At 37.1% G+C, this 26,916-nt stretch overlaps 1 protein-coding gene across 3 annotated transcripts in view; it reads left to right on the top strand.

Moving 5' to 3' along the window:
- CTNND2 (catenin delta 2) overlaps positions 1-26,916 on the top strand; it is a 947,506-nt gene that overhangs the window by 158,887 nt on the left and 761,703 nt on the right. For all 3 annotated transcript variants that reach the window (XM_004274484.4, XM_033436579.2, XM_033436580.2), the window contains exon 2: positions 6,496-6,632. In XM_004274484.4, coding sequence (XP_004274532.1) covers positions 6,496-6,632 — 137 coding nt within the window. The remainder of the gene's footprint in view (positions 1-6,495; positions 6,633-26,916) is intronic.

Below are 26,916 nucleotides of genomic sequence, written 5' to 3' on the forward strand. Positions count from 1 at the left end.
CCTGTACCCTAATGTTAATGGGATGTTTAGGCTTATTCTTCCATTTCACATAATCATAGTCTTTTAAATGTTGCCTGTGGAGTGGAAGGTTATAAGATCAACATGTTAATTACGTTCAGTTTTAAAATATTAAATTGCATATGTATTATATATAGATACATATATAAATGATAATATTTGGAGTATTCTAATGGCCAGTTTCATTATCTACTTGGGTGGAAGGTGATGGCCAGTTATGAAAGTGATGCCTAATGTTGAGGGTAAAGCTAAAAGTCAGCATTTGCTAATATTTTTGTGTTTTAGAACATAGAAGGGGGACTGTCTTGAAGAGGGTGGGACTCATGAGAAGGGAGTAAGGCTAGGTGTGGCAACATGAGTTTTGCTTGCTGGTTTGGTGTGAGGGCAAGAAGTCAAGAAAGTTAATAGCAGAGAGTCTTGAAGTCATAGTCTAAAGGTGAGGGAAGAAGAGAAAAGTTCTAGAAGTTTCTAGCAACTGTAAAGTAAAAAGTGAAAAGGGACCTGGCTGAAGGGGAAAAAAGCAGTATTTGGAAATCATCAATCTTTACATTCCCTCATTCACATAAGAGTGTGGTTTCTGGCTAGAGCTGCTGTGTGCTGTCCAGATGTCAGCAGCAAAGAAGACTCACAGGTATATGTATTTGAGGTTGTAATTTTTCAGGCCAGGTCACCTTCCTCCGCCCCAAATCTGTTCCACCTGCAGTGTGGACACCTTGGCTGGTGGCCACTCAGACCAAATCCTGGAATCACCTGTACTCCTCTCTCTTTGTCTTATGTACCACATGCAGTCTATCAACGATCCTGGCAGTTCTCACTTCAAAATATAATTATAATCTGACCACTTCTTCCATCTTCTACTGCCCATGACTAAAGCCAAAGATGAAAGATTACATGAGAGAATTGACTATAGGGTCAATTGGGTATAGATCAAGGCCGTCAATGGAGCTTTCTCCAATAATGGAATTCTTCTGTATTTTCACTGTTCAGTGCAGTAGCCACTGGCCACATGTGGCGGTTGAGTACTTGAAATGTGAATAGTGCAACTCATAAACTGGCTTTTTAAAATGTTATTTAAATTTAAATAGCCCCATGTTGCTAGGAGCTACTGTATTGGACAGTGCAAGTCTAGCTAATGAAATACAAAGTGAGAGAGTGGCATGGACATATATACACTACCAAACGTAAAATAGATAGCTAGTGGGAAGTAGCCGCATAGCACAGGGAGATCAGCTAGGTAGTTTGTGACCACCTAGAGGGATGGGATAGGGAGGGTGGGAGGGAGGGAGATGCAAGAGGGAGGAGATATGGGGACATATGTATATGTATAACTGATTCACTTTGTTATAAAGCAGAAACTAACACACCATTGTAAAGCAATTATACTCCAATAAAGATGTTAAAAAATGAATTAAACATATGACATTTGTATTTAAAAAACAATATGTGTAAATAAAGTAACATTTTGTTATCAATGTAAAAAAAAAATACTTAGTGAGTCCCACTGTATGCAAGGAATTTGGAGACTCTGGAATTTGAAGCAGGTAGGACTTGCTAACCTAGGAGGAAAAAGAAAACAGGTCTCCATGACAGCAGAGTATAATTGAAAGGATAAGAGGTTGTGGGTTACAGATTGGGGGTGGGCAGCTCAAGAGGAACAAAGACCGTATCATGGCGAAAGGAACTTGTTTCTGACTCAGAGAGGAGGAGATCCAGTAATGCTGGCACAAGAATGCTGGGTTTGTCACTGAATTAGATGATTGTGTGACACAACGGTTCATCAGTTATTTTTTGAAGATGGCTTTATTTTGGTGTCAAAGTCATCAGTTGCTAGGCAGAAGTGGCTAAAGAAGGAACAGGTTTGAATTACAGAATAAAATAAGGATTTATTTTCCTTCTGTGTGTTGGAGTTCAATAAAATATAACATTGAATTGAGAGCAAGAGAGTTTAGCCTTTCTAAGCGCAGATGCGATTTTAACATGTTACCTAGTGTAAATTCATAGTGACTATGTTTGGGGAATAAAGGTTTAGAACATATATTTGGATCTTACAAAATCTTATTACATATGCATATAAGAGTTCAAGTTGAAAAAGAGTCTCTGTATACGGGAACTACCTGATTTTGCTATTACTGTCATCCTAACCAAGTTTCCTGAGTTTCTTATCAGATTGTCTACGAAAGTCGTCGTACTATGGATGTTCTTAAGTTAGTGCTTTGTTCTCCAGGCTTATTTCACAGCACTGGCACACATCTTTTTGTAAGCTTTGGTTTATCCAGGTGTGCTGATTTGAAGCAGTCCGTGCCTTATCTCGACACCTGTAGTTCATCTGGGATGAGTGTGTTAGCAGAGGGCTGCACTAAATAGTACCACCCTGCTACTCTCGCGATTCCCGGGCCTCCCGTGCCCACCTGGAGGTAATTAAGGGAAAGGAAGCTGAGAACGATCTAACCCTGTTTGTATCAGTCTGTTTGGGCCGCCATGACGTGATATCACAGACTGGGTGACTTAAACAGCAGACATTTATTTCCCCACGGCTCCGGAGGCCAGAAGTCCAAGATCAAGGTGCTATAGCCACGGAGGTTTCTGGTGAGAACCCCCTTCCTGGTGGTCACTTTCTCTCCGTGTCCTCATGTGGTGGAGAGAAAAGCTCTGGTGTCTCTTCCTCTTCCTCTTTTTTTTTTTTTAATTTACCATTTACTCATTATTTATTTATTTGGCATGCAGGATCTTAGTTCCCCAATCAGGGATCAAACCCGTGCCCCCTGCAGTGGAAGCACGGATTCCTGGTCCCTGGACTGCTCTTCTTATAAGGACACCAGTCCTCTCAGATTAGCACCCCACCCTTATGACCTCATATAACGTTAGTGACCTCCCTGAAGGCACCATCTCCAAATACAGTCACAGTAGGAGTTAGGGCTTCAATCTGTGGTTTTTGGGCGGCAGTGAAGGAGGGGAAGGTGACACAATTCTGCCCATAACACAGCTCCTGCATGTGAGAGTGTAGAGCAGTGTAACGTGGGCCCAGGAGCGGCTAGTCGTGTTGCTTTGTATTTTCTAGACCTAGAACATGTGAGTAGCAAATTCTGCTAGAGAATAAACCACCCAAAATCTGACATTATGGTTCCCTCATGTTGTCTCTTTTTCTCATGCTGATGATGAGTCTGTTTAACATGCAATTTGGGTGTTTGTAGATTCTCATTCGACTACATATATGGAAAGACTTCTTACACAGTAATCGTGTAAAGGGTGTGAAGGGGTATTGTATGTAGGAGGAATAAATCTGTGGGAAAATATTTCTTGTATTCGTGGTAAAATAAAAACAAAGTCAAAGAGATAAGTTTTTCTATATCAAGTTGGTGAAAGCAAGACAGGGTAATAAAGGCCAGTGTTGTCATCCTCTTGGGGACGAGACATTCTCATGACACTGCTGGTGGGCAGGTATGTTGATTTGCTGTTGGCTCTCAAAATACGTGCAGATTCTTCATTCCATCAAGTAACACTTTTGGGAATTTATCGAAAATGTCAGAAATGTAAAAATGGCTAAAATGATAAACAAAAAATAAGTGAATTATGATGCATACAATTATTGAATACTAAATATTTATTACATCATTAAACTATATAACAATTTTTGCTGATGTAAGAACTAGTTCATGATAATGTTGCTGAGTGAAAAATTTTTTAAAAATCAAAAATATTACATTAATACTCCATTATGTAAAGTTCATTATGCAAAATAAGTCAAATCAAAAAAAAAAAAAAAGGAAAAAACCTATACCAAAATACCAAAGTAAATATGTTTATCTGGGATGGCAGAATTACTAATGGTTGCTTTTCCTTTTTTTTCTTTTTTTTCTTTTTGTCTCTCTACATTCTACAGATTTCCTGGAGTTAGAATAGATTAATTACTAATATTTAATGGATTAGCTCTGTTTAAGACTGAAGTACTTAACCGTAGGCTGCAAAGTCTGAAGGCTTAAGGCTTTTTATACTTATTAGCAATCCAGGGCTTGGTTCTGTCAGTATTTACCCAGCACTCCCTCTTTTCTGTAAGCTCTAAGCTAAGAAGGTTGGAAGTGGAGGGCTGACAGTCTTTACCACCCATACGTAGTGATGACCAATGGTTAAATTAAATCTGGATGTTAAAAATTACGAACCACGGAAATTATTCCAAGTCATTTTCACTAGGACATAGAGGTTGCCTTGGGTAGCAGTGCCTCTATGGTGGGAAAAGCCTTAAAGATTTCACTTCTCTTTCTGTTATTGCGATCAGGGGGAAGGAGGGAGCATATAAACAAACTGAATCATTGCTTGTACTCTGTGGGTCAAAGTTGTCAAGTGCCTAAGGATATACTTTGATTTGTTGCCTATTAAATCCCATATTTTAAGATGACAGGTGACTGTCATACTTTTAAGAGTTACATTTTATAGAAATTGGTGTGTAGACAGCATTTAGAAGGCAATAGAAGGTATGGGAAATAGGCTGAAACATCAAAGCCCACTAAAATAGGGAAAAAAAGGGAGAAAACTTGAGTTCTAGGTCCACTTATGTTACTTAATAACTTTGGGACCTCAGACAATTTCGTTGTTGAAAAATTGTGTTGATAATAATACTGGCCCAGAGCTTGAATTCAAATCAGCCCAATAAAATTTAGAAACCACAGAAGTTAAAATAATAATTTGAGGTATGTAAGAACCCTTTTTTCTCAGCGTAAGGCTGTTCTTACGTAGAGTGCCCTTTGGAGGCCCCTGCCATGGATGTAGGTGGAGATGCACGGTCAAGGGGGGGCTCCCCTAATGACCAGAGGTGACTCTTTCTTCAAGAACTGCCATTTTCCTTTCTTCTTTCTTTCTTCCCCTGCCCTGTTCTCCCATCTTCCAAACTTCCCCTAAATAGAAGGACATGCCTTTCAGGCTGTTTTACCAGGCATGACATTTGCTGGTCTGTTTATGTCCATCCTTGTGATTATAAGGCTTGATCAAATTAGAAAGCCACATATGAAAGTAAACTGAACACACAAAAGTACTTTATTTTTAATTTCCCACCCCCAGCATCATAATTACCTAAACCTCTTTCTTTCCTCCTGTTGGTATCCATCACCTAATATACTTTCCACTTGTTTGCCATGGTTGCATTTGGCCAAATTATATTTCACTTGATCCTTATCCTTTGCTTGCATTCTGCTTGTTAATGTCATTTGCCCAAATCCTCCCATATATTCTATGTTTGTAACAGATTTATTTTTCCAATGATATTCTAATCCCCATTAGTAATATTATAAGGAACTTCAAAAAATAAAAACAAGTCAAAACTAAATTGGAATGTCCAATGAGAACATTAGGTTACCACGTTTTTGTCATATATTTAAAGGAAAATTCTATACTGGAGCCCTTTGGGGTTTGCATATCCCTAAATTATTAACTAAATGCCGCTAATAACATAGTACAAGGGCTGTGAAGAAAATTATGTTGCTTAGTTTGAAACCCAGGATGCTCAGATACAGTATAATAGGAGATACCTTTTAACATTCACACAGCAATGGTTCCTGGAAGGACATGTAATATAATAGCTTAAGGCAAGAAAATAACCTTGATCTACTGCCAGCCTTTTATTTGAACAGTGATTTTTGTTGTGCCTGGGTAAAAATTGCCCTGAGTTACTTATTACTTCCTCTGCTGATGACCATTGCTAAGTAATACATGTGACAGATACTTCAGTCATATTTATTTGTGTGAGAAAGAGAAGTACAGTGGAAAAAATAACTTCTGAGAGTCCTGTTTTTAACCCATACATGTCTGTCCCTTTATGAAGTGGGCTGATGTTATCTGAGTCTCTCCTTTCTTTCATCAGTGAACTCAGACAATAAACTGTGGCAAATGAGTCTCGCCAGCTTTGCAGCTCTTGTCTGCTGTTGGTCTCAGAGTTAAGAACTCAGCAAATATTTGTGGAGTAGGCTAGCCATTTACTATATTTCACAATACCAGCCGAGGTTCTTATGTCAACTGTGGTGTTTCTTAATTACTTATAAATTATTGATCACTTATTTTGTGTGATTTTCATATCGAGGAGAATATCTTTAGGTTTTTTTTTTTTTTTTGAGGTGAAAGTATGTCAGTGCACAAGTAATAAATGTATCTAAATCAGATAGAAAATGGTAGTTTGACGAGCTTTTTATCTTTACTTCTTTATCCCTCTGTTTTTTCTCATCTTACTTGCCTTTTCTGTCTCATCATTTCTTCCTCCATTTACCTCAAAGACAAGACACAAAGTTGTGAGCGTATTTTGGAATTTGGTCGGGGTGGATATAGGAGAGACTGTCTATTTGCTTGCTTCTCCTTCTACAATTATGTCACGTGCTTTCTCTGTAGTTCATACTTTCCATCTTGCCAAAGTGTACCTCTTAGAGCTGCCTGATAGTTACGTCTGTTTACAGGGCCAATATCCAATGGCACTGAGCGTGTCCTCTTGCATTGCAGGAGCTATGCCTGTCCCAGACCAGCCTCCATCAGCCTCGGAAAAGACCAGCTCCTTGAGCCCTGGCCTCACCACCTCCAATGGGGATGGCTCAGAGACAGAGACCACCTCTGCTATCCTCGCCTCGGTCAAAGAACAGGTAGAAACATTCCACTTTTCTGACATACACGTGGGGACATTGTAAACATCATTCTTTCCAGATGAAAGATGGTGATTTAATTATGTTGGGACGAAAATCATGGTTTTCTAGCAGAATGTTGGTATTCATTATACAATTGCTATTCACGTATGATTATAATAGCTTTTGACTCCGTTTTTATTTGAGATTTAGGCAGCTTTCCTTGAAAAAATATTCTACAGGAACAAAAACGAAAATTGCAGTCAAAAATCCTATAGGTGAAGTTTCGGCAGATTAAGTCATGGACCTGACGTTTAATACTGTTAAATGTGTGAAGCCAAATAATTGGTCTGTAGAAACCTAAAGTTTAATAAAATTTCAAAGTATATCCATGACGCTAACAAACTGGTAAGAGTGAGAGCAGATGAATATCTGTTTTCCCAGTGTTTCCAAGATGGCTCTGGAAGAATGCATTTGAGAACTTTTCCTGTAAAGCTGTAGTCTAAATGATTCTTCCTCTACCGTTTCTTTGCCATAAAAATGAATAAGCAGATAAAATCTGAAGTCTTAGATTTAAAAGTAATTGTTTCATAAAATTCATGTTTCTTATAATTAAAATGTAATAAATGATTAAAGAAAGCTGGAAAATAAAAAATTTTTGATTTGTTTCTTTTGCTTACCATGAGCTAGAATGCAAATCAATATTCTTTTTAAGCGCAAAAGCATCCTGTGTTTGAATTATATGATTCAGGGAATTAGCAGCAGCAGTGGGGTAAGAGTGACATAACTTCACTGATCCCAGGAACCTCTCAACAGAGCAATAGACTAAATGCGGCAATTAAGGACTCAACTAGTAGAAGGACTCAGTTTTCCTAGAGGACATTGATTTTGTTTAATAAATGGGGACTGATTTAGGTAAAGGTAGATGCTCAAGTTATCAAAGAGTAGCTAAGGAAAGGTTCATTGATGGAAAGGATCAATGATGCTGTCAGTCAGAATTGTGTCACTAGGTCAAGAAAGTGTGAAGCAAAAGTAGGTTCACAAAGGAGAGTCGAATAGATTGATTGGATAATCTAGTTTGTGAAAATGGTAAGTGAGCAGGAAATTGGGTTGAGGCCCCGGCTGTATTGCTTGATTAGTTTGCTTCCAAAAGCCTACCTGTGAGAGTTTTCTGATTATTTTTCAGGGGTAATGGAAAAGGGGAGCAAAAGTTCATGATACTGCTTATACTCCAAATACTGCTTTGTTATATAGCTGGGTTAGGTCATGGATTTTTATTCTGTCATGGTCTGGAAATCTTGCTAGGCCACTAGCTTTAGAGCAGTGACAAAATGTAAAACACGAGGAATAAATTTGGTAAGATAACCAGACCCGTCTGATGAACACTATAGTATTTTATCAAAGCACATAAAAGAATTCAGAATAAAGGACAGTCCTGTGTAGACGAGCTTGACACCATACCAATATTACTGTCTCCCAAATTAATGTAACATTTAGGCAGTTGTACTCAGGATTCTGTGGCTGATTGTTTCTTTGGCAAATTGGATCAAGCTATTTTAAAGATCATATGGAAGCATAAATATGTGAGAGTTGCAGGGAAAATTTTGATCGAAATATTTTACCTTGGACTTACATATACTACCAAATGTAAAATAGATAGCTAGTGGGAAGCAGCCGCATAGCACAGGGAGATCAGCTCGGTGCTTTGTGACCACCTAGAGGGGTGGGATAGGGAGGGTGGGAGGGAGGGAGATGCAAGAGGGAGGAGATACGGGGATACATGTATATGTATAGCTAATTCACTTTGTTATAAAGCAGAAACTAACATACCATTGTAAAGCAATTATACTCCAATGAAGACGTTTAAAAAAAAAAAAGAAATATTTTACCTTACTAAACATACAGTTGTGTCCAGTTGGCCCCAAATAGAAAGAATAATCTCTCTAGGACATAACTAAAGATTCAGAACAGATTAAAAAATATGGAGGAGCCTGACTCATTTCACAGTATCTCAGTTGAGTACAAAGCAGTGGTGGAAATGGTGTTAGCATAACTGGCTAAACATCTGGAAGAAAATTAAGGCCCTTAACTCACAATGTATTCAGAAATAAATCTCAAAGGGAAAGCAATGTAACTGTCAAAATAAAACTATAGACTTGATGGGAGAAACATTGGGAAAATATTCATACAACCTAGAGGTGGAGAAGGCTTTCTAAAGTACGTGCAGGAAACTCAGGAGCCATACATGACTGGTTGGTACAGTTGGCAGTGTGAATACCAACAATAATAGCAAGGAATAATTTAACATAAAAAAGGTTAAAAATAGACCACGGGAAATAACGTGTCACAAATATGACAAAATGTTGATATAATTAATATATTAAGACTTCCTAATGTTGATGAGAAAAAGACAAAGGAATAGAAAACTAGGCAAAAAATATCAACAGGAAATTCAGAGAAGAAAAATGCAAACAACCAATAAACATATGCAAATATTTTTCACCCTAATGTGCCAATCAAGGACATAAAATTCAGAATGAAAGCATGATTTTCTTTAATCTACCAAATAGACAAACATTAAAAAACAGTATATATTATAAGCTAGCTACAGTTAAATTTTGAGGAAATTCACATTCTTTTTCATTCCAAATGAAAATGTGCTTTACTGTAATCTTTTTGTAAAATGGTATGTTGCTGTGAGTTGGCTTTTGAAATACTTCATAGCCTTTGATTAGTCATGCTTAGACATAGGTTCTATAGAAATGAGTGACCTAGAACATAAGGTATTAAGTATGAGTATGTATTGCAGAATTATTTGGGATAGTAAAAAAAAAAAAAAAAAAGAACAGTATTGATTGATGAAAAGTTTTAAAAATGGTATCTCCTTTATATAAAATCCTCCATATAAAAGATATATCCTTTCTATGCAGTTATTAATAAAAGTGAGTTAGATATATATCTAAACTTTGAAAAAAATCCATGAAGATTTTAGAAAGGAATGGTATAGTATTGTATTATCCTGTTTTTAAATAGCGAAACAGTGAACATATTTTTTGTTTGTACATGTTTATGAGCCTCTAGAAAAGTGTACAAGGAAATAAGCCAAATTATTAGATTTCTTACTATATGCGTTTACATTTGGACAGAGGTAGGAATGGGCATAGAGGACTTAGAGGATCAGAAGTGTATCAAAAAAGGGGAAGATAATTGGGAGACTGGAAGAAATATTAATTGGGTTTGGATAATAGGAAATAGTCCTTCAGCTTAAATAGTGATGTCTGTAGTTGAGAGAGTGGATAAGCTACTTAAAGGAAAAATACATTACAGTAAATAAAATGGCCTCTCCAAAGCCTTGATGAGAATTTAATAAAAACTTACTGTGAAGAGTTTTTTTCTAATTATTAAAATAAATTCATTTCTCATTTTTGGACAGTAAAGGTGAGATGCTTTGTGGCAGATAAGTAATGTGAGGAGGAATGAAAATGTCTTGGGAAGCTGAATTAGAGCAGGTGGGAGCGGCCAAATCAGAGACGCGGCGGTCAGGTCCCATGTGTGCTGTCTGGCAGTTTGAAGGCAGAAATCAACAAGCGGCTAAGCCCATGGACTTCCTTAGTGTGGCCTCATGCAAACAACCAATCTCTTCCTTCACTGGGACATTTTTGTCCTAAATTATTCTTAAAACGTCCTTCCTCTCTTTTTCTCACGCATAGACCATCCTTTATGGAGTTAAAACTCAGTTAAATATATTTTAAAAAAATATTAGCTGAGATGAAAGAAAAATGACATTAGAAATTAATACCTTCTATGATTCTTAACAATTACGTGTATAACCTATTTATAAATCTTTTCACGTAAAGAATATCGTTTGCCTGGTGCTCTTCTGGTGCTCAGAAGAGATAGCTTTCTTGAGTAAAAGTCCTATTTATTCATTTAGAGAATTTCAAGTAAAAATATTTTATGACATTACAATTATGTACCACTCTAGTCCTGGCTTCTTGGACGTCAGTTCTGTAGGAGGGAAGTGATTTTTTTTTTTTTTTTTATCATAGCAAGCATATATTCTGAGCTGACTGGATATAATAGGTTCCATAATGTAATTACTAATTCATTAAATATATTGCATACCTTATTTAAGCAAATCACAATAAAGGATAATAACAGAAATGGATATGTAAAGAAAATTCAGTCTAGTAAGAATTCATTGGAATAAGTTGTTAGTGAGACTAAGAACAGAAGTTCTGGGGCTGGTAGTTGACATTGCATAGAAATAAATTCTACTCTATAACCATGGAGTGGAACTTAAGTCATGCCAAACCATGAACCATGAAATGCACCCCACGTAGCATGTATGGCACGACTTAGACATTTTAAGCTGAGCCCTAAGTGTTTGAACACACAGCAGCCATGGATTGCTCAGTGAAAAGGTGTTCATTGATTTTTTTCTTTCTTTGCTCTGATTTCCCATCTTGATTGCTTTTTAACTGGTGAATTTTGTACTTTTATATAACATAAACAGAACCATGATTTATACTATACTCTATGGATAATTTTCTGTATTTCAGACACATCTGTCTCGTTGCCAACAGTTACCAAGTCTCTTGTCCCATGGGGCTCTAAGAGAGAGGGACCCAGTCCCCACTCCCTCTCTTGTGAGTATCCTTCACCAGAAGAGGAAGAGAGGACAGAGGTTGGGCATGTGATGATTCCCATCATATCATTTGAGCAAACAGCTGAGAGGAGACTGATAACCCTTCATCACAAAGAGGAGACAGAATGATGTGATGGCTAAAGGGGCGAGAAGGGCCGAGGGATTTCAGGCTGGGAGATATTGCTATGATGATGGCAGTGACCCAGAAGAAATTAATGATGCTTGGGAGGGGTATAATTTCAGTGGGAAAATCACTGAGCAGGTGAGAGTGAAGGGGACCCAGTGCACCAGCAGAGGGAATGGCTTTTAGAACAAAGACATCTATGAGAATGGGAGAGAGGCAAAGTTCATGGCCGCAGGAGGGCTGATGGCTTGGTACGGGAGACATATGTATTTCTCTTCTCCTGTCATCAGGTAGACATGGTCAGTTTGTTTTGAGTTGTTTTGGGGTCTGGAGAGCTGGGCTGAGCCGAGGTGGAGAGGCACTGGATATGATGAATGCAAGAAAATGATTATAGTGACGGATTTTGGAATTGCTGCTAAGTGAAAAGGGGTAAAAGGCAGAAAAAGTGGTAGGAACAGTGGATTCACAGAGTGAATATGTTTGGTGATAGCATGAGAACTGTGTGCTTAAATGAAGAATTTGAAAGTAATTATTGTTAGTGTCGAGACCTAGGTAATGACTCTGGGAAATGAGATCAAATCAAGAAAAGAGAGAGAGGGGACTTCCCTGGTGGCGCAGTGGTTAAGAATCAGCCTGCCAGTGCAGGGGACACGGGTTCAAGACCTGGTCCGGGAACATCCCACATGCCACGGAGCAACTAAGCCCGTGCGCCACGACTACTGAGCCTGCGCTCTAGAGCCCTGAGCCACAACTACTGAAACCCGTGTGCCTAGAGCCCATGCTCCACAGCAAGAGAAGCCACTGCAATGAGAAGCCCGCGCACCACCATGAAGAGTAGGCCCCGCTCGCCGCAACTAGAGAAAGCCCGCGAGCAGCAACAAAGACCCCGTGCAGCCAAAAATAAATAAATTAATAAATAAATTAATTAATTAAAAAAGAGAGAGAGAAAGCTTGTTGTTGACTGTGAAAGCTGATGTGAGAATGAGGACAGGGCAGAGGCTCACATCCCCATCACTGGAGAGACCCGAGGTGGCCTCATGACTGCAAGAAATACAACATGTTTGCTTGTGGTTTGCCTGGGAGTAGTCATCTGATCTTCATTTTCATATTTTCATTAAAAAAAAAGATTGTTCCAGTGCTGGTCTGTACTATTAGACAAGAATTTACATTTACTCATGCCATGTAATGTTGACCTATGTATTTTACCTTAAATCAATATGTGTACTACTTTGCTCTTAAGAAAACCATGGCTTTCCTAAAACTACACTTATTTTGAAATACATTTCTTTCCCTTCAGTTGACCTATGTCTCCTTTGATCATCACATGCTTCCAGAGTTGATATCTAAAGGGTCTTCTTATGTAAGCCAAAAAAATTATGGGGACTTTAAAAACCATGTTTTAATTGAAGTATAGTTAACTTACAATGTTGGGTTAGTTTCAGGTGTAACAGCAAAGTGATTCAGCAAAGTGATTATGATTTCAGATCCTTTTCCATGGGGAACTTTTTAAAAACCTTTAGAGCTCATATTGATCTTTGTAAATTATTATGGCTCAGATAAATGTGTTTTTTGTCATGATTCTACCAGTGAAATATACTTAATAATGAACAGATTAAATAGAAAATTCTAGGTACATAACAGTATATGCAAATGTGTCATTTTGTTGGGTTTATTTAATAGTGTTTATCAATTGCCTGCTATGTGCATAACACTGTGCTTCCCCTGGGTGATACACAGATTTGGAGTTTCACTGCTTTCAGTTAGTTAGCCATGAAGCTAAAAAGATAAGACAAACATACATAAAAAGTTATAAAACATTAAAAAATTGTAGGTGAAATTTTAAGAAAACTCTCGTCAATACATTATGAAATTCCAAGTTATTTATACCAATAAACTTATTCCTTAAACTTTATAGTGTTTATAACCTTAGATACTGTATTGCTACGGTAATTTCTCCTGTTCTTTACATTCCACAAGGACTGAAGATTACATTATTGCTTTTAGAGGAAATTTTTAGGACCACAATTTAGGGTATTGCTGATTTTCAGGTAGTAAGACAGAATTCTCTTGCTTTTAATCAGTTTTGTTATTATGTTTAATGTAGAAAAGTAGGAGAAAGGCATTTCTGAGCTCCCACTCTGCAAAACTACTGCACAGAGGACTTTGTATATGTTTGAACCATATAAAGGTACTAAAAAAGCATTTTAAAGGATTTATCTTATGTAAAATCTAAAAAAAATGTGGACCATTTACATTGACTCATGTGTGAGGATAGCATGCCTTTATTTTCACTTAGTGTCTACATTTATAATTTTAAAATTACATAGCTCTGTATAACAAGAATGCTATTGGGAAGGAGTACATTATAAAACAGCTCCTTAATTGGTATTTTTCCAGTGCCACGTAGCAATGCAGAATCTCTCAGTATTATTAGTGTTCCTGTAATGTGCAACAATAGTTTCTGATAACACAGTGTGGGAAATGACCTATATAACTAATCAATTTCCCAACTGTATTTTGGAAAACCGTTTTATGAAAGTAATGACAAAATTATCGTCCATGAAAAAGAGGAAATTAAAACACCTTTAGGAAAGGTCGAGAAGATAGAGAAGGATTATCTGTAAAGACTAGTGAACTTTATATTCATTTAATCAGGGAGGAAAAGAATTAGACCATAGTGCCACAAGTTGAACTTTCTGCATGTATTAAAATTAAAATGAGGATTATTTGATTGATGATTTTCAAATTTATTTTTTGTGTTAGGCCAGATATAGATTGAAAGTGAAAAAAAGGGCGTGATTTTCCCCCTATTTTCATTGCTAGACCACAGACTATGTTAGGAGCAGTAAATGACTGACTGGACATGTGGATGGGGAGAGGAAGGTGCAAGCCAGGAATCTGTAGACCTGGGTCTTTGTCGATGGTATAGTTCATAACAAGGAAAGTATTAGAAAGCCTTGTAGATATCACATACACAGGAGGGGAGCCAGATGTAGATATAGTGACCAAATGGGTATTAGACTTCCAGCCGGGCAAAGAAAGCAAGCACGTGGTGTAGGTAGAGTTCCAGACTTCCAAGTAGGAAGGAAAGGGATGGTCATGTGGCACCAGCCTGATAGGACTGGCTAGGTTTGAAGCAAGTCTGTTTCTTTGTGTATCGTGGATCTTTTGAATCACAAGAATGGTGGTTGAAATTGGAGATCAAAGAAAGACAAGGGTCATAAACCATTTGTGTAAGATTTGGGGAATTAATGCTAGGAGTTCTAGTTATGGCTGAATAATTCTGGAAGTGTGGATACATCATCTGCCTCCCTTCTCCGCACCCTCCCATGCTCCCTCATGTGTATGCTAGTTGTGCCTGTAAGTTATTCTGACGTTTTTTCCTAAAGCTTGATTTTTCCCTTAACATTTTACTTTGTAACTCTTCTCAAGACACATACATACTCATCCGTCTTTTTAATAACCCCAGATTCTAGTCTAAGAATTAATTCATTTGGTTGCTGTCTGCCCCGCCCCTTTGAAGGTATTAGTTCAGTTTTTAGGGGACTGAAGGCTGTAATGGGAAAAATAAAAATGGATTAACCCTTTATATGCTAAGTTAGAAGGTAAGCTTTTAATAGGTGGGATTTTGTAACAGGACATCATAGTGCATTTCTAATGCTTCTTTCATATTTATTGTTAGAATTCATTGTTGAATATTAATATGTGAAATCACATTGACTATTTTAAATGTGATGTTTTAATAGTTTTTAATGAATTTGCCATTATAAAATAATTCATGCACATTGTGGAAAGTTTAAAAAACTCAGAAAGGAATAAAGATGCAAATTTTCTTTGAGAATAACACTGCAGCTAGAGGCTGCTGCAAGTATTTGGGAAGATTTCCTTCTAAGATTTTTATGTGACTATAAAATTATTTGTGCACACTTTTAATATTTTATACTTTGTACATTTAACAGTTATATCAAGAGTATTTTATATCACTAAATATTAAAACATTTTTCTAATGGCTATATGAGCAGACACACTGAATTATTTAATATTATAATTTTATTTAACTTTTTCCATCTTAATCCAGTTCTTCGGTTGATTCAGTTTTCTCAGATTGAAAAAAAAAATGACATGTCTTACTTTCTTGTACATAAATCATTGGGTCTACTTTGACAGAGGCTGCCTGGAGCAAAGTTTTGAGAATGATTTTAAAGACCCTTACAAACTCACTGAGAAAATCTGCCAAAATTAATTACTGATAAGAGCCACAGGCAGGACATATGAAGCAGGAGCTCCTGGGGTATAACCCTCTACAGGATTTGTACAGAGCTGGAAATTAACAAATAGAATATTCTAGAGGGAGTAAATGGGGAAAACATGTTTAGTATTCAGAGCAACTGAACCAAATATGGTAGAAATAGGCAAAATAAACATAGGAATTATCATAGGGCGAGGAGACAATGTTAGTGTCTCAAAATAACAAAAACATTTTTTAAAAGGACAGATGTTAAATTTCTTTAAACTTTGTATATTTTAATGAGATATATATTATATATTTCATTAAGATCTCTATGTAAATCTTATTTCATCAGACATATAATTAAATAATGACTTTTTTCTTCAGTGATTATTTTGTTCAGTGTTTCCTGTATATGACCAAAGAAACTCGAACTTTAAAAACTACTCAGTTTACCTACCATATAGGAAATTGCTATAGAACTGAAATGAGAAATTAGCTTGTTTTTCTCTATGACCAAGGTTTTGCTGAGGTCAAATTAAGTGTTGTGCCTTCCTGTATTGTTCTTATTTAACTCAGAAAAGGGAGGTGGGTCATTTCACCAGTTTGATCTGCAATGTGTTTTTGAAATCTGAAGGAATCATTAATGAGACTCCAAACAGATAGAATTCAACGAACTTATACAGCTCAGTGTTAGTTAATTTCTGTGGAGAAAATGTGAGGCGACAGGAGTCCCGTGGATTAAATACCGTAACATTGCTTTCCTGGAACATTCCTGTTTCTGAGAGTCAGTGGTTTGGACTGACGCTATCTCTGGCATGCATCAGCAACACAGGTAAACATGCCCCAGGCAGCCCATCGATCATGTTCAAGTTGCTGTCATTCGGCTGCAGTCATTAAAGGAATGTGCAGGTTCATGCCCTGGGCTCTAAATGAGCCGGCTGTCTAGCGGCTGCCATAGAAAAGTGAAGACCAGCGTCTCTCACTAATGACAAGTTCTGACTTTCACATTCTACTCATGGTCTCTGAAAGCAGCTGGAGGACTCAATATCAATGAGACCAAAACAAAAAAAAAACAAAAATCACTTTTGACAAGTAATCTTCGGCATTTATGTAGCGAATACTAACTAGTTCTATTCACCAAGTCTATAGATTTAGTTATCTGGGGAATCATTTTGCAGCTTACATCTCCTGGCAGATCTGCTGTATGAAGAAGTTAAGTTCAGAATTAAAAACTGAATTACATAACAGTCAACCTAAGGTTGTTCCACAGTTGTAGGCAAGTCCAAGCAATTCCATGCACAGTTGGACACTGCCATCTCTTGTGCTCTGGGAAGCAGGACTCCAAGGTATCAACTAAGGGTCTTTACAGCTTTGAGCGGATTGGAAGCTTTTGAAGGGCAACTGTAGCTCTGCTGGCCAGCGCTTCTGCCCAACACCTCCACAACTGAGAAGCCCTCCACCCAAACAAAAGATCTGCTTTGAACCTAGCCCATTAGCTAACGCAGACACTTTTAAGAAATAACACCGTTCATTCCAGCTGCTTGTCAGAGACCTGCAGTTGCCTGCTATAGACCTGTCGAAAGTCAGAGGCAGTTTATTCTTAAAATGAATAATCTAGAATGTAAATTCTCTCTATTTTGGGATCTCTGCTCATATCAGGGATCGCACCTCAGTCCTCCGCAGTAATGTCTTCCAAGAGCGTGGCTTTAATAATGCTGCAGTAATGCGATGACTCCACCTTTAGGGAGAATAGAGATAAGAAATTACCATCCTGGGAGCTTTTCTGGGTTGTATGGAAACCTGATGTTGAAAACCTTTTGCACACTGTAGTCACTTGATTTAGCAGAAATGAAACATTTTAGTACTAGATAGATAATACTGTTATTCCTAGAAATAATAATTAATAATGCTTATTTTCTGAGAAACATCTAAGTTTACTGATTAATTTATCAGTTAGGTTGTGACCAGGTCTCCTCCCCTTACTGTGTCACCAGCACCCAGGTGAGTGCCAGACCCAGAGGGCATGTTTAATATATTTGTGTTGAGGGTGTAAGTTGACGAATAAACTTACTGTGTTTTCCTGTTCTGTTGTAGCTCAAAAGTGAATGCTTTGTCTAATTGTGATGAAAGCCATTAGTTTAGTTGTATGGCACAAGGATCTCGTCTCCATTGTTACACTGATCATGTTCTTTTATCCTTATTTGAATGGTTGTATTGCATCCGTGTCTTCCCTGCATGTTGTTTCAGAATTAGCCCATTTACTTTGATGAATCCCAGACCCCCAAATTGCAGTTTCCTCCATAAACAACCCAAATCGAAACTTTAAAATGAGGCATGTTAACTGAAACATATCCTTCACTAATAAAATATGTAGGCGAGTGTCTTTTTTTTTTTTCCTTGAATGGACTTGTGTGCCTTATTTCAGCCGAAAGTAAAAACAAAAAACAAGCCACCAACTTCCCTGTTAGTACATGAATCAGCAACTTCACACATAAAAAGACACACAGACACCCAATTCCTTTTGTTTCTATGCAGTTATACCAAATTTCTCATATTTGTTGAGTATCTGTCTCAATCATTTCTAACTATTCTTTGAAAATATACTTTCCCCCAGAGGTTAGAGCAATCCAGCTACAATAATTGTTTGCTGGTCTTGCATTTCCTTTGTGTTTGGGAGATTTTTCACCTATTCACAGTTGATGGAACTCAATATGGTCATAGTAGAATCTTCTGATTATTACAGATTTTGACATACGTTGTTCTGTAGTTGCTATTTATTTGTATGTTTTTTTAATGGTGGTATGCTGTATGTATTGTGGGGTTTTCTTGTTGTTGGCTTTTTTATGTATTGGCATAAGATATACTGTGTCTTTTAAAATTAAATTAATTTTTAAATTGAAATATAGTTGATTTACAATGTTGTGTTAGTTTCAGATGTACAGCAAGGTGGTTCAGTTATATACATATCTGATATATCTGATGTATATCTGATATATATATCAGTTATCTATCTATCTCTCTCTATATATATTCTTTTTCAGATTCTTTTCCCTTGTAGGTTATTACAAAATATTGAGTATAGTCCCCTGTGCTATACAGTAGGTCTTTGTTGTTTATGAATTTTATATATAGTAGTGTGTATAGTAGTGTGTATAGTAGTGTATATATGTTAATCCTAAACTCCTAACTTATCCCTTCCCCCCATCATGAGCTTCTTTATTTGGACTTTTCTGGACACATAGGAAGCTTGCTTCTTCATAACTCAATACAAGACTAATTTCAGTCGTATCTACAGGTTACAGGAAATAGAGTCTTCATATTAAAATGTTATAAGGATTTCGTTTGAATAATCATAAGTGCTATTGTAGCATATCCTGATTATGTCCCCAGCTCATTTGAGGGTTATTTTGCAGGATTTTCTCATGAGAAAACTCTACAAAGTGAAGATGGCCTTAAAACAGCTTGTTACTGAAAGCCACTTCACTAAAACATAAAATCGGAGTATACTTTCTATGTCAACACCAGAAGTGCACAGGTTGTTTTTGTGAGAAATGTGGACCCTATATAAATGTTGCCTCATGGTGAATTAAAACAGGTGACAATATATTGACCCTGTAATACTCACTGTGCGAGGTTGTATTGTCAAAAAGTGGCCATAGCGTTATTTCCCATCTCTGTGACCTTCTTCTGATGTGATTCTGACACTCTCCCATTGACAGATGGGCTCTCTATTCCCTGTCCTTCACTTTGTATGGACTCGAGACTATGGCGGAAGTGACACCGTCTGACTTTTAAGACTAGAGTGTGAGGGGCAGTACACTTTCTAGGTGGTTCTCTTGGGATACTCATTCTTAGAAACCAGCCACCATAAAGTGGAGGTGGCTATGTGGAGAAATGCTCAGTCCTTGAGCTCATAGCCCCATCTGAACTTTCAGCTGACACCAGCATCAACTCGCCAGCTTCCTGTCATCAACTTTCCAATGAATCATCTACAGTCGAGTCCCAGACAAGTGGCCCCAGCTACAGTCTGATCCCGCCGATACTTGAAGAATGATGACCAAGCTAAACCATTGTAGTTTTAAGCCAGTTTGGGGGTGGTTGGCTGCATAGCAGTAGATAACTGATTTAGTTGATTTTCCATGTTTATAAAAAATCAGTTGTATTAGACCGTCTGTATACTTTTCTCTACTTCTAAGTCTTATGGTTCTATACATCCTGAGGTAACTTTAAAAGATAAGCTTATTGAAATATAACTCACATACCATACAGTTCACCCATTTCAGTGGTTTTCAGTGTAGTCACAGAGTCAAGTATAGTCACAGATGCAACCGTCGCCACCATCTAGCTTTGAAACACTTTTGTCCCCTCAAAAAGAAATCCCATGCCCATTAACGGTCACTCTGCATTCTCCCAAGCCTCACAACCCTAGGAAACAATTAATATACTTTCTTTCCTGATAGATTTTCCTCTTCTGGCCATTTCATATAAATGAAATCATACATATATGGTCTTTTGTGAATAGCCTCTTTCACTTTTCATAATGTTTCAAGGTTCACCCATGTGGTAGTATGCATCATTACTTCACATTCCTTTTTATTTCCAAATACTATTCCATTGTATGGATATATTTCATTTATCCATTCATCTCTTGATGGGCTTTTGGGTTGTTTCTACTTTTTGGCCATTGGGGATACCGTTGCTATGAGTAGTTATGTATAAGTTTTTGTGTGGACATATGTTTTTATTTCTCTTGGGTAAACACCTAGAAATGGAAATGCTGGGTCATCTGATAACTCTCAGCTCAATATTTTGAGGAACTGCCAAACTGTTTTGCAAAGAAGTTGCATCTATTAGTGTACCACATTCTTCACATCCTGCCATCACTTGTTCTTGTCTGTCTTACTTATTTTAACCATGCTCTTGGGCCAAGGCAACTTTTTTAAATGAACTGCTAGACCAGAGCCTGAGGACACACACCAGACAATCCTATGGTAGATCAATAATACATATTTAAATATTTAAGTATTATATTTTAAAAACTAGTTAACAGTGTATTTTTTCAGTAGACAAAATAAGCTCCCAAACATTTGTTATAAGCCCCAGTGTTTCCAGGGCAGCATACTCAGTCCTGTGAAGAGTCCAGAAGCCAAGTTACGTTGAGTTTCAGATGGAAGAGCCAATGATGTTTGGCTTGCAAACTATGGTGGTAGAGTGGGAGGGGTGGGGTGGGGTGGGAAGAAGGGCTATAAGAACTGCCATCAAATATGGAAAAGAAGGAGGAAACATCTATTGAGCAGATGTTGTACGGCTAAGAGAATTAGGACAAAGGATCAACATTTGGAGGAGGCGCGTTTCAGTTTCGTATCAGACGTGATTCTTAATTGAAACTTAGGCAATTTTAAGCTGAAAAGGAATAATGCAAAGACATAGGTAACTCATGAAATATTTTGAAGGTCCAAATAGTCAGACTTGGGGTTCATATTGCTAAGGATGATGGCCAGTTTTCTTGCAAGTCTACCTTGGGGATGGGTTCAAAAGGTGGTAACTTTCAAAAATGGAAGGAATGTTCTCAAGGATGCTGGCAAATGACAAATTTAGGAAAGTACCAAAAAGTACAACTAGTTATTACTGCCTCTTCAGGAAATTCACCAGCAAATAAGGATCAATGGCAGCCCTTTTCACCAGTGGGTGGCAGCACAGAAATGTACTGTGATTGTCTATAAATTTGTTGATAGCGATCCCTGCAGCCCTGGGTGGGGCTGGTGGGGGAGCCCTTTGTTGCCAGTTTCGTCTATTGCCTTTCCACAGGATGCTCAAAAAATGTTATTCTTTTTCTGACTAGGACATAAAACTAGGATATGGAATTTCTAGGATACTAGGATATGAAAAATTGGGGAAGGATATGTGCTGTACCATTACCTAACCCCCAACCCCCCCAAAAAATTAGACTTCCCATAATTTCAAAGAAAGAAACATCAAATTCTTGATTATTAAAATTAAGCAAGGAGAATCTAAATGAGTATCTGTCAGGGACTCACTTTGGATAAAAGGTTGAATTAAGTGAACTCAGGGCTTCTCCAAATGTTAAATATTTTTGAAGTCTGACATTCAACTTGTTAGTAAATAAAATCTCCTAATTAGTACTCCATCACTAAAGACAAATATTGCAAATTATTTTATAAATATTGGCAAAGTTTGAATGTATGCAGATTTGTCATACCTGCTAAGAGTCTTTTCCCAGGTCTGAGATAGTCCTAACTTTTAAATATTTGGTATCTATCAACAGACCGATTATTATCGCGGAGCATTAGAAACTATTGCCTCCATAGCAAGTCCAGTTAAAGACTTAAGCTAAGACATTTGATGAACTTTGATAGGGGGAAAGGCAATTGGCATTACTGGGCTGAAAATGTTTCTTCCAGTTTCAAGGACAAATTAAAACTTCAGAGCTTCTGCCATGGCACCATAGTAAGCTAGCAGTAGCTCCTGTAGGTGAAGTGTATCATCTTGTTTTAATGATTTATTTGTAAGTAGATATGGGATTTGGGCCAATATTTGGCATGATGGGAAAAGTAATAAACTTGGCATCAGTAGATTTGATTCAAATTCTTCCAGCATTTTCTTATTGAATGGCTTTGGTTAAGGCATGTAACATCTCTCCAAAACTAAGTTTGATGATCTAGTGAAATGCGGACAATCGTATATCAGAGTTACGATGGAATGTATGCAAATTATAACACAACTTGTAAAAACACATGTTATTTAATTAGTTCATTATGATCTCATGGAAATCTATGCTCTTAATTAGTTTATATCAGCTTGGTGAATTGCTCTTCACCAGTCTTTCTTAGGCAGTTAAACATATATGCAATCTCAAACTTTGGATGAGTTCATGAAACCCAAAGGTAAATCTGGAGTTTCTTTAGTTACTTAGGAAATTGAGAGAGAAGAGGCTATTTGACTGAGAATAAAACTATATTAAATTAGCTTTTAGAGTTTTACTTATTGTCAGATTATTACATGAGATGGTCGATAAATGTAATGCTGAAGAGAGAGTGTGGGAGGTGTTTTGAAGCTCCTTGATGACACATAACTATGTTAAATTTCAACTTGCTGGGAGAATATGTAGATCATGCTTTCTCTCACTTTTCTAAATCAAACTCTTCATAAAGAAATAAAGAAACATGTGTTTAGAACTCTTGATAATCAGGTCATTTTTGTTGCTGTGATTTAAAATCCTCTGAAACCACAGGCCTGTGTAAGTCCTAGCACAGGCCAGTGTCTGATATCAAGGAGTCTGGGGAAAATCAAAGACAGCAAGTTGTGTTCCTCATATTCGTCTGCACACGGAATAGTTGTTGTGTTTGAGAGAGGAGGGAGCTCTTTCCTACAGACCTGGAGCTCAGAGCCAAAGATGCCTGGAAGAACATTAGGCCCTAGGGTTTGCATAAATCTTGGGCCAGTGGGGATTCTCACAAAATGAAATCGGGGACCCCAGGTAGTTCTACTTAAATATCAAGGACATTAGCAATATTTGAATGATACTGTGGAAAGTGCTCCTTTTTTCTTTTGTATACTATATGAAGGGCCTTTCATAGTACCTGGCATATGGAGGCTGCTCTTTGTACAGTGGTTACAATGAAGAAAGTTGGCATTATTTTGTTAATTAATAATATGACTAACAGTAGTAATAAATTTCATTCTTAACCACCAAGGTTGAATTGATTGTGTAAAATTCATTCCAGGAGTTCTGATATTTTATTGCTATTGGACTGTTTTATGGAAGTAAGTGAAATGAATCCACCTATTTCATTCAAATTGTTGGAATCCTTACAGTGTTAATAAGTGAGCTTAGTGAAACACATTTTATGGCTTTTGCAAAATTTTTGTTTGATAACAAAATTCCTAGTATCAAGGCTCCAGTACTGTCTAATTTCATAACTGGTGATGATTCAGTTTTTGGTGGAACAAATGAATGAATAATTAAATAACAGCTGTTGGGAATTATATGTAGAAAGAAAATAAGTAGATGAAATTTAATATTTTTAGATAGAGGTAAGAGTTGTAAGGTCATGATGTAACTATTTCATTAGCAGTAATACCTCACATTTAATTTTAAAATAATTGAACCAAAGTAAACCATCTTTCCTACTCACAATAATGTGATACGTCTGGGTATTTGCTTGAATTGTACCTTTCTGTTAACGTACACATGAAGAATGAATGAGAAATTGCATTTTCACCTTGTTAACTTGCTTCATTTATGATTTCGTTCTTTAAACTGCTTAGCTGTGTGTATAACTAAATTGCTATTCTTTTTATTGCTAAGATTTACATTTTTTTAAGCATTATGACTTTATAATGACACAGTGTCCCTGCAGGCCTCCAGAAGTTTACTAGCAGAGATGAGACAGCTTAGAGGTGTCTGCCAGGTTACCCTAAGCCCCCAGTTTCTGTACAGTCCCAGTTACCCAGTGTTTCTGTTGGCACAGAGGATTGATGGCCTCTGCATGGCGACTTGAACAGTGGTGGGCATAGTATCACATTTCTCTGAGTCTTTTTGTCCCAGCAGTTTATATTGAGTAGAGTCTGATGGTCTAACGTACGAAGTTTGGACAGTTGGAGGTCTTGTTGTTGACCTGTGAAGAAAGCCAGAACGCTTCGTTTTTCAACTTTTTGAAAAATTCACTGAGATATCCCAGTACCTTTCCAATAAGTTATTATTATTTTTTTAACATCTTTATTGGAGTATAACTACTTTACAATGGTGTGTTAGTTTCTGCTTTATAACAAAGTGAATCAGTTATACATATACATATATCCCCATATCTCTTCCCTCTTGCGTCTCCCTCTCTCCCACCCTCCCTATCCCACTCCTCTAGGTGGTCACAAAGCACCGAGCTGATCTCCCTGTGCTATGGGGCTGCTTCCCACTAGCTATCTATTTTACATTTGGTAGTGTGTATATGTCCATGCCACTCTCTCACTTCGTCCCAGTTTACCGTTCCTCCTCCCCATATCCTCAAGTCCATTCTCTAGTAGGTCTGCATCTTTTTTCCTGTTTTGCCCCTAGGTTCTTCATGACCATTTTTTTTTGTTTTGTTTTTTAGATTCCATATATATGTGTTAGCATACGGTATTTGTTTTTCTCTTTCTGACTTACTTCACTCTGTATGACAGACTCTAGGTCCATCCACCTCACTACAAATAACTCAATTTCGTTTCTTTTATGGCTGAGTAATATTCCATTGTATATATGTGCCACATCTTCTTTATCCATTCATCTGATAATGGACACTTAGGTTAATTCCATGTCCTGGCTATTGTAAATAGAGCAGCAGTGAACATTTTGGTACATGACTCTTTTTGAATTATGGTTTTCTCAGGGTATATGCCCAATAGTGGGATTGCTGGGTCATGTGGTAGTTCTGTTTTTGGTTTTTTAAAGAACCTCCATACTGTTCTCCATAGTGGCTGGACCATTTCACATTCCCACCAACAGTGCAAGAGGGTTCCCTTTTCTCCACACCCTCTCCAGCATTTATTGTTTGTAGATTTTTTGATGATGGCCATTCTGACTGGTGTGAGATGATATCTCATTGTAGTTTTGATTTGCATTTCTCTAATGATGTTGAGCATTCTTTCATGTGTTTGTTGGCAATCTGTATATCTTCTTTGGAGAAATGTCTGTTTAGGTCTTCTGCCCATTTTTGGATTGGGTTGTTTGTTTTTTTGATATTGAGCTGCATGAGCTGCTTGTAAATTTTGGAGATTAATCCTTTGTCGGTTGCTTCATTTGCAAATATTTATTTTTTGATGTTTGTTTTGTGTCTTTTTTTTTTTTTTTACTTAAACCAGTTCAAATTGAGCTTCTGTCACTTAAAACCAAATGAGTCCTAGCTAAATCATGTATTTGAAAATTGATGGGCAAGCTTGTTAAAGGCAGACCCATCACTTTTCCTTCTCTATTTTAAGACACATAAAAAATGCTTTAAAAAGGCTGTTGAAGAGTTAAAGCATTCCAGAATATTGAGTTCCCGCAAGACCTCTCAGAACTGAATTCCCAGCAAAGAGCAGGAGAAGAAATCTGCTTTCCACATGTAGCTGTGATTTAGACAATATTTTGTAGTTGGTTAAAGGATCTTTTCCTTGGGTAAAAAAAGACTTGCTTGACTCAGAGGAGAGTTCTGGAAGTAACTATGAAGTCAATTATTTGTGAATACTTGTAAAAAAAAAGTCATCACAAGGAGTCGATCAAGATGCATTAAGAAGGAACTTTTACAGATTGCCTTTTAAAAAATTTTTTTCTTTTTCAAAAAATAGATTAACATACAGATAAGAGCAGTGACAATCTGAAGATGTAGTGCTTTCTGAGTTCAATAAAGCCTTTGACGGTCTCCGGTGATATTCTTATGTAAAATGAGGAAGTGAAGCGTTTATGCATGACAGTACAGTTCACATCTGCACTGGCCATGGAAATAAACTCTTGCCCAGAGAGTACTGAATATTAAATTGGGGCACTTAAAAAATTCTGCCTGCCTGGATTTATGGCAACAGAGGGAAATCTAATCTAAATTTAATCTAAGACAAAAATCCTGTCTCCCAAAAGCTTAAGATATTTTATTTTTACATAGCTACTATTGTTGCTTTTAATAATGATAATCATAATAACATAATAGCTAAGGATTACATGCCATAATATAAATAAGTATGTATCACTCTTTAGCTTCCTGAATCCTTACAACTTACTTGGGAGGAAGGTTGCTTTATCCCCATTTTGCAATGAAGTTGAGATTGATAGAATTTGCAACTTGCTCAGATTATATTATATTATATTAAATTATTATATTATATTAAATTTCAGAGTGGATCCCAGCCTAAATTTCCTTGCCTTGAAAGCGAGTTCACATCCACACTGCTCTATAATGTATTTAAATGAAGTAAGCAATCAGGGCAACAAGTGTTGGGCTCTGAAACTTTACCTGAATAAGGTGTCGGAGAGGAGAGAGGGAAATTCAGGCAATTATTTTTAGAAAAATATGGAGGTTCTCATTTAAAAAATCATCATGCCTAAGAAGATAAAAACGTTTAAAGACTTGTTGAGGCGTTTGTTTCTCTGTCTGGAAGATCGACTCCAGTCCATTTTTGCTGGGGTTTCCCTTTTTCATTTTCTACCAGTTTTAGCACCACAGGAACCCTCTTCCATCAGATTTGTTCACTTTGTTTTCAGATATAATCACAAGAAAAATCTTTCAGGTTCTCTTTAAAAATAAACCATCACTCACAGGAAACATATTCTCTC

Source organism: Orcinus orca, chromosome 3 (genome assembly GCF_937001465.1).
Source record: "Orcinus orca chromosome 3, mOrcOrc1.1, whole genome shotgun sequence".
Classification (NCBI taxonomy): domain Eukaryota; kingdom Metazoa; phylum Chordata; class Mammalia; order Artiodactyla; family Delphinidae; genus Orcinus; species Orcinus orca.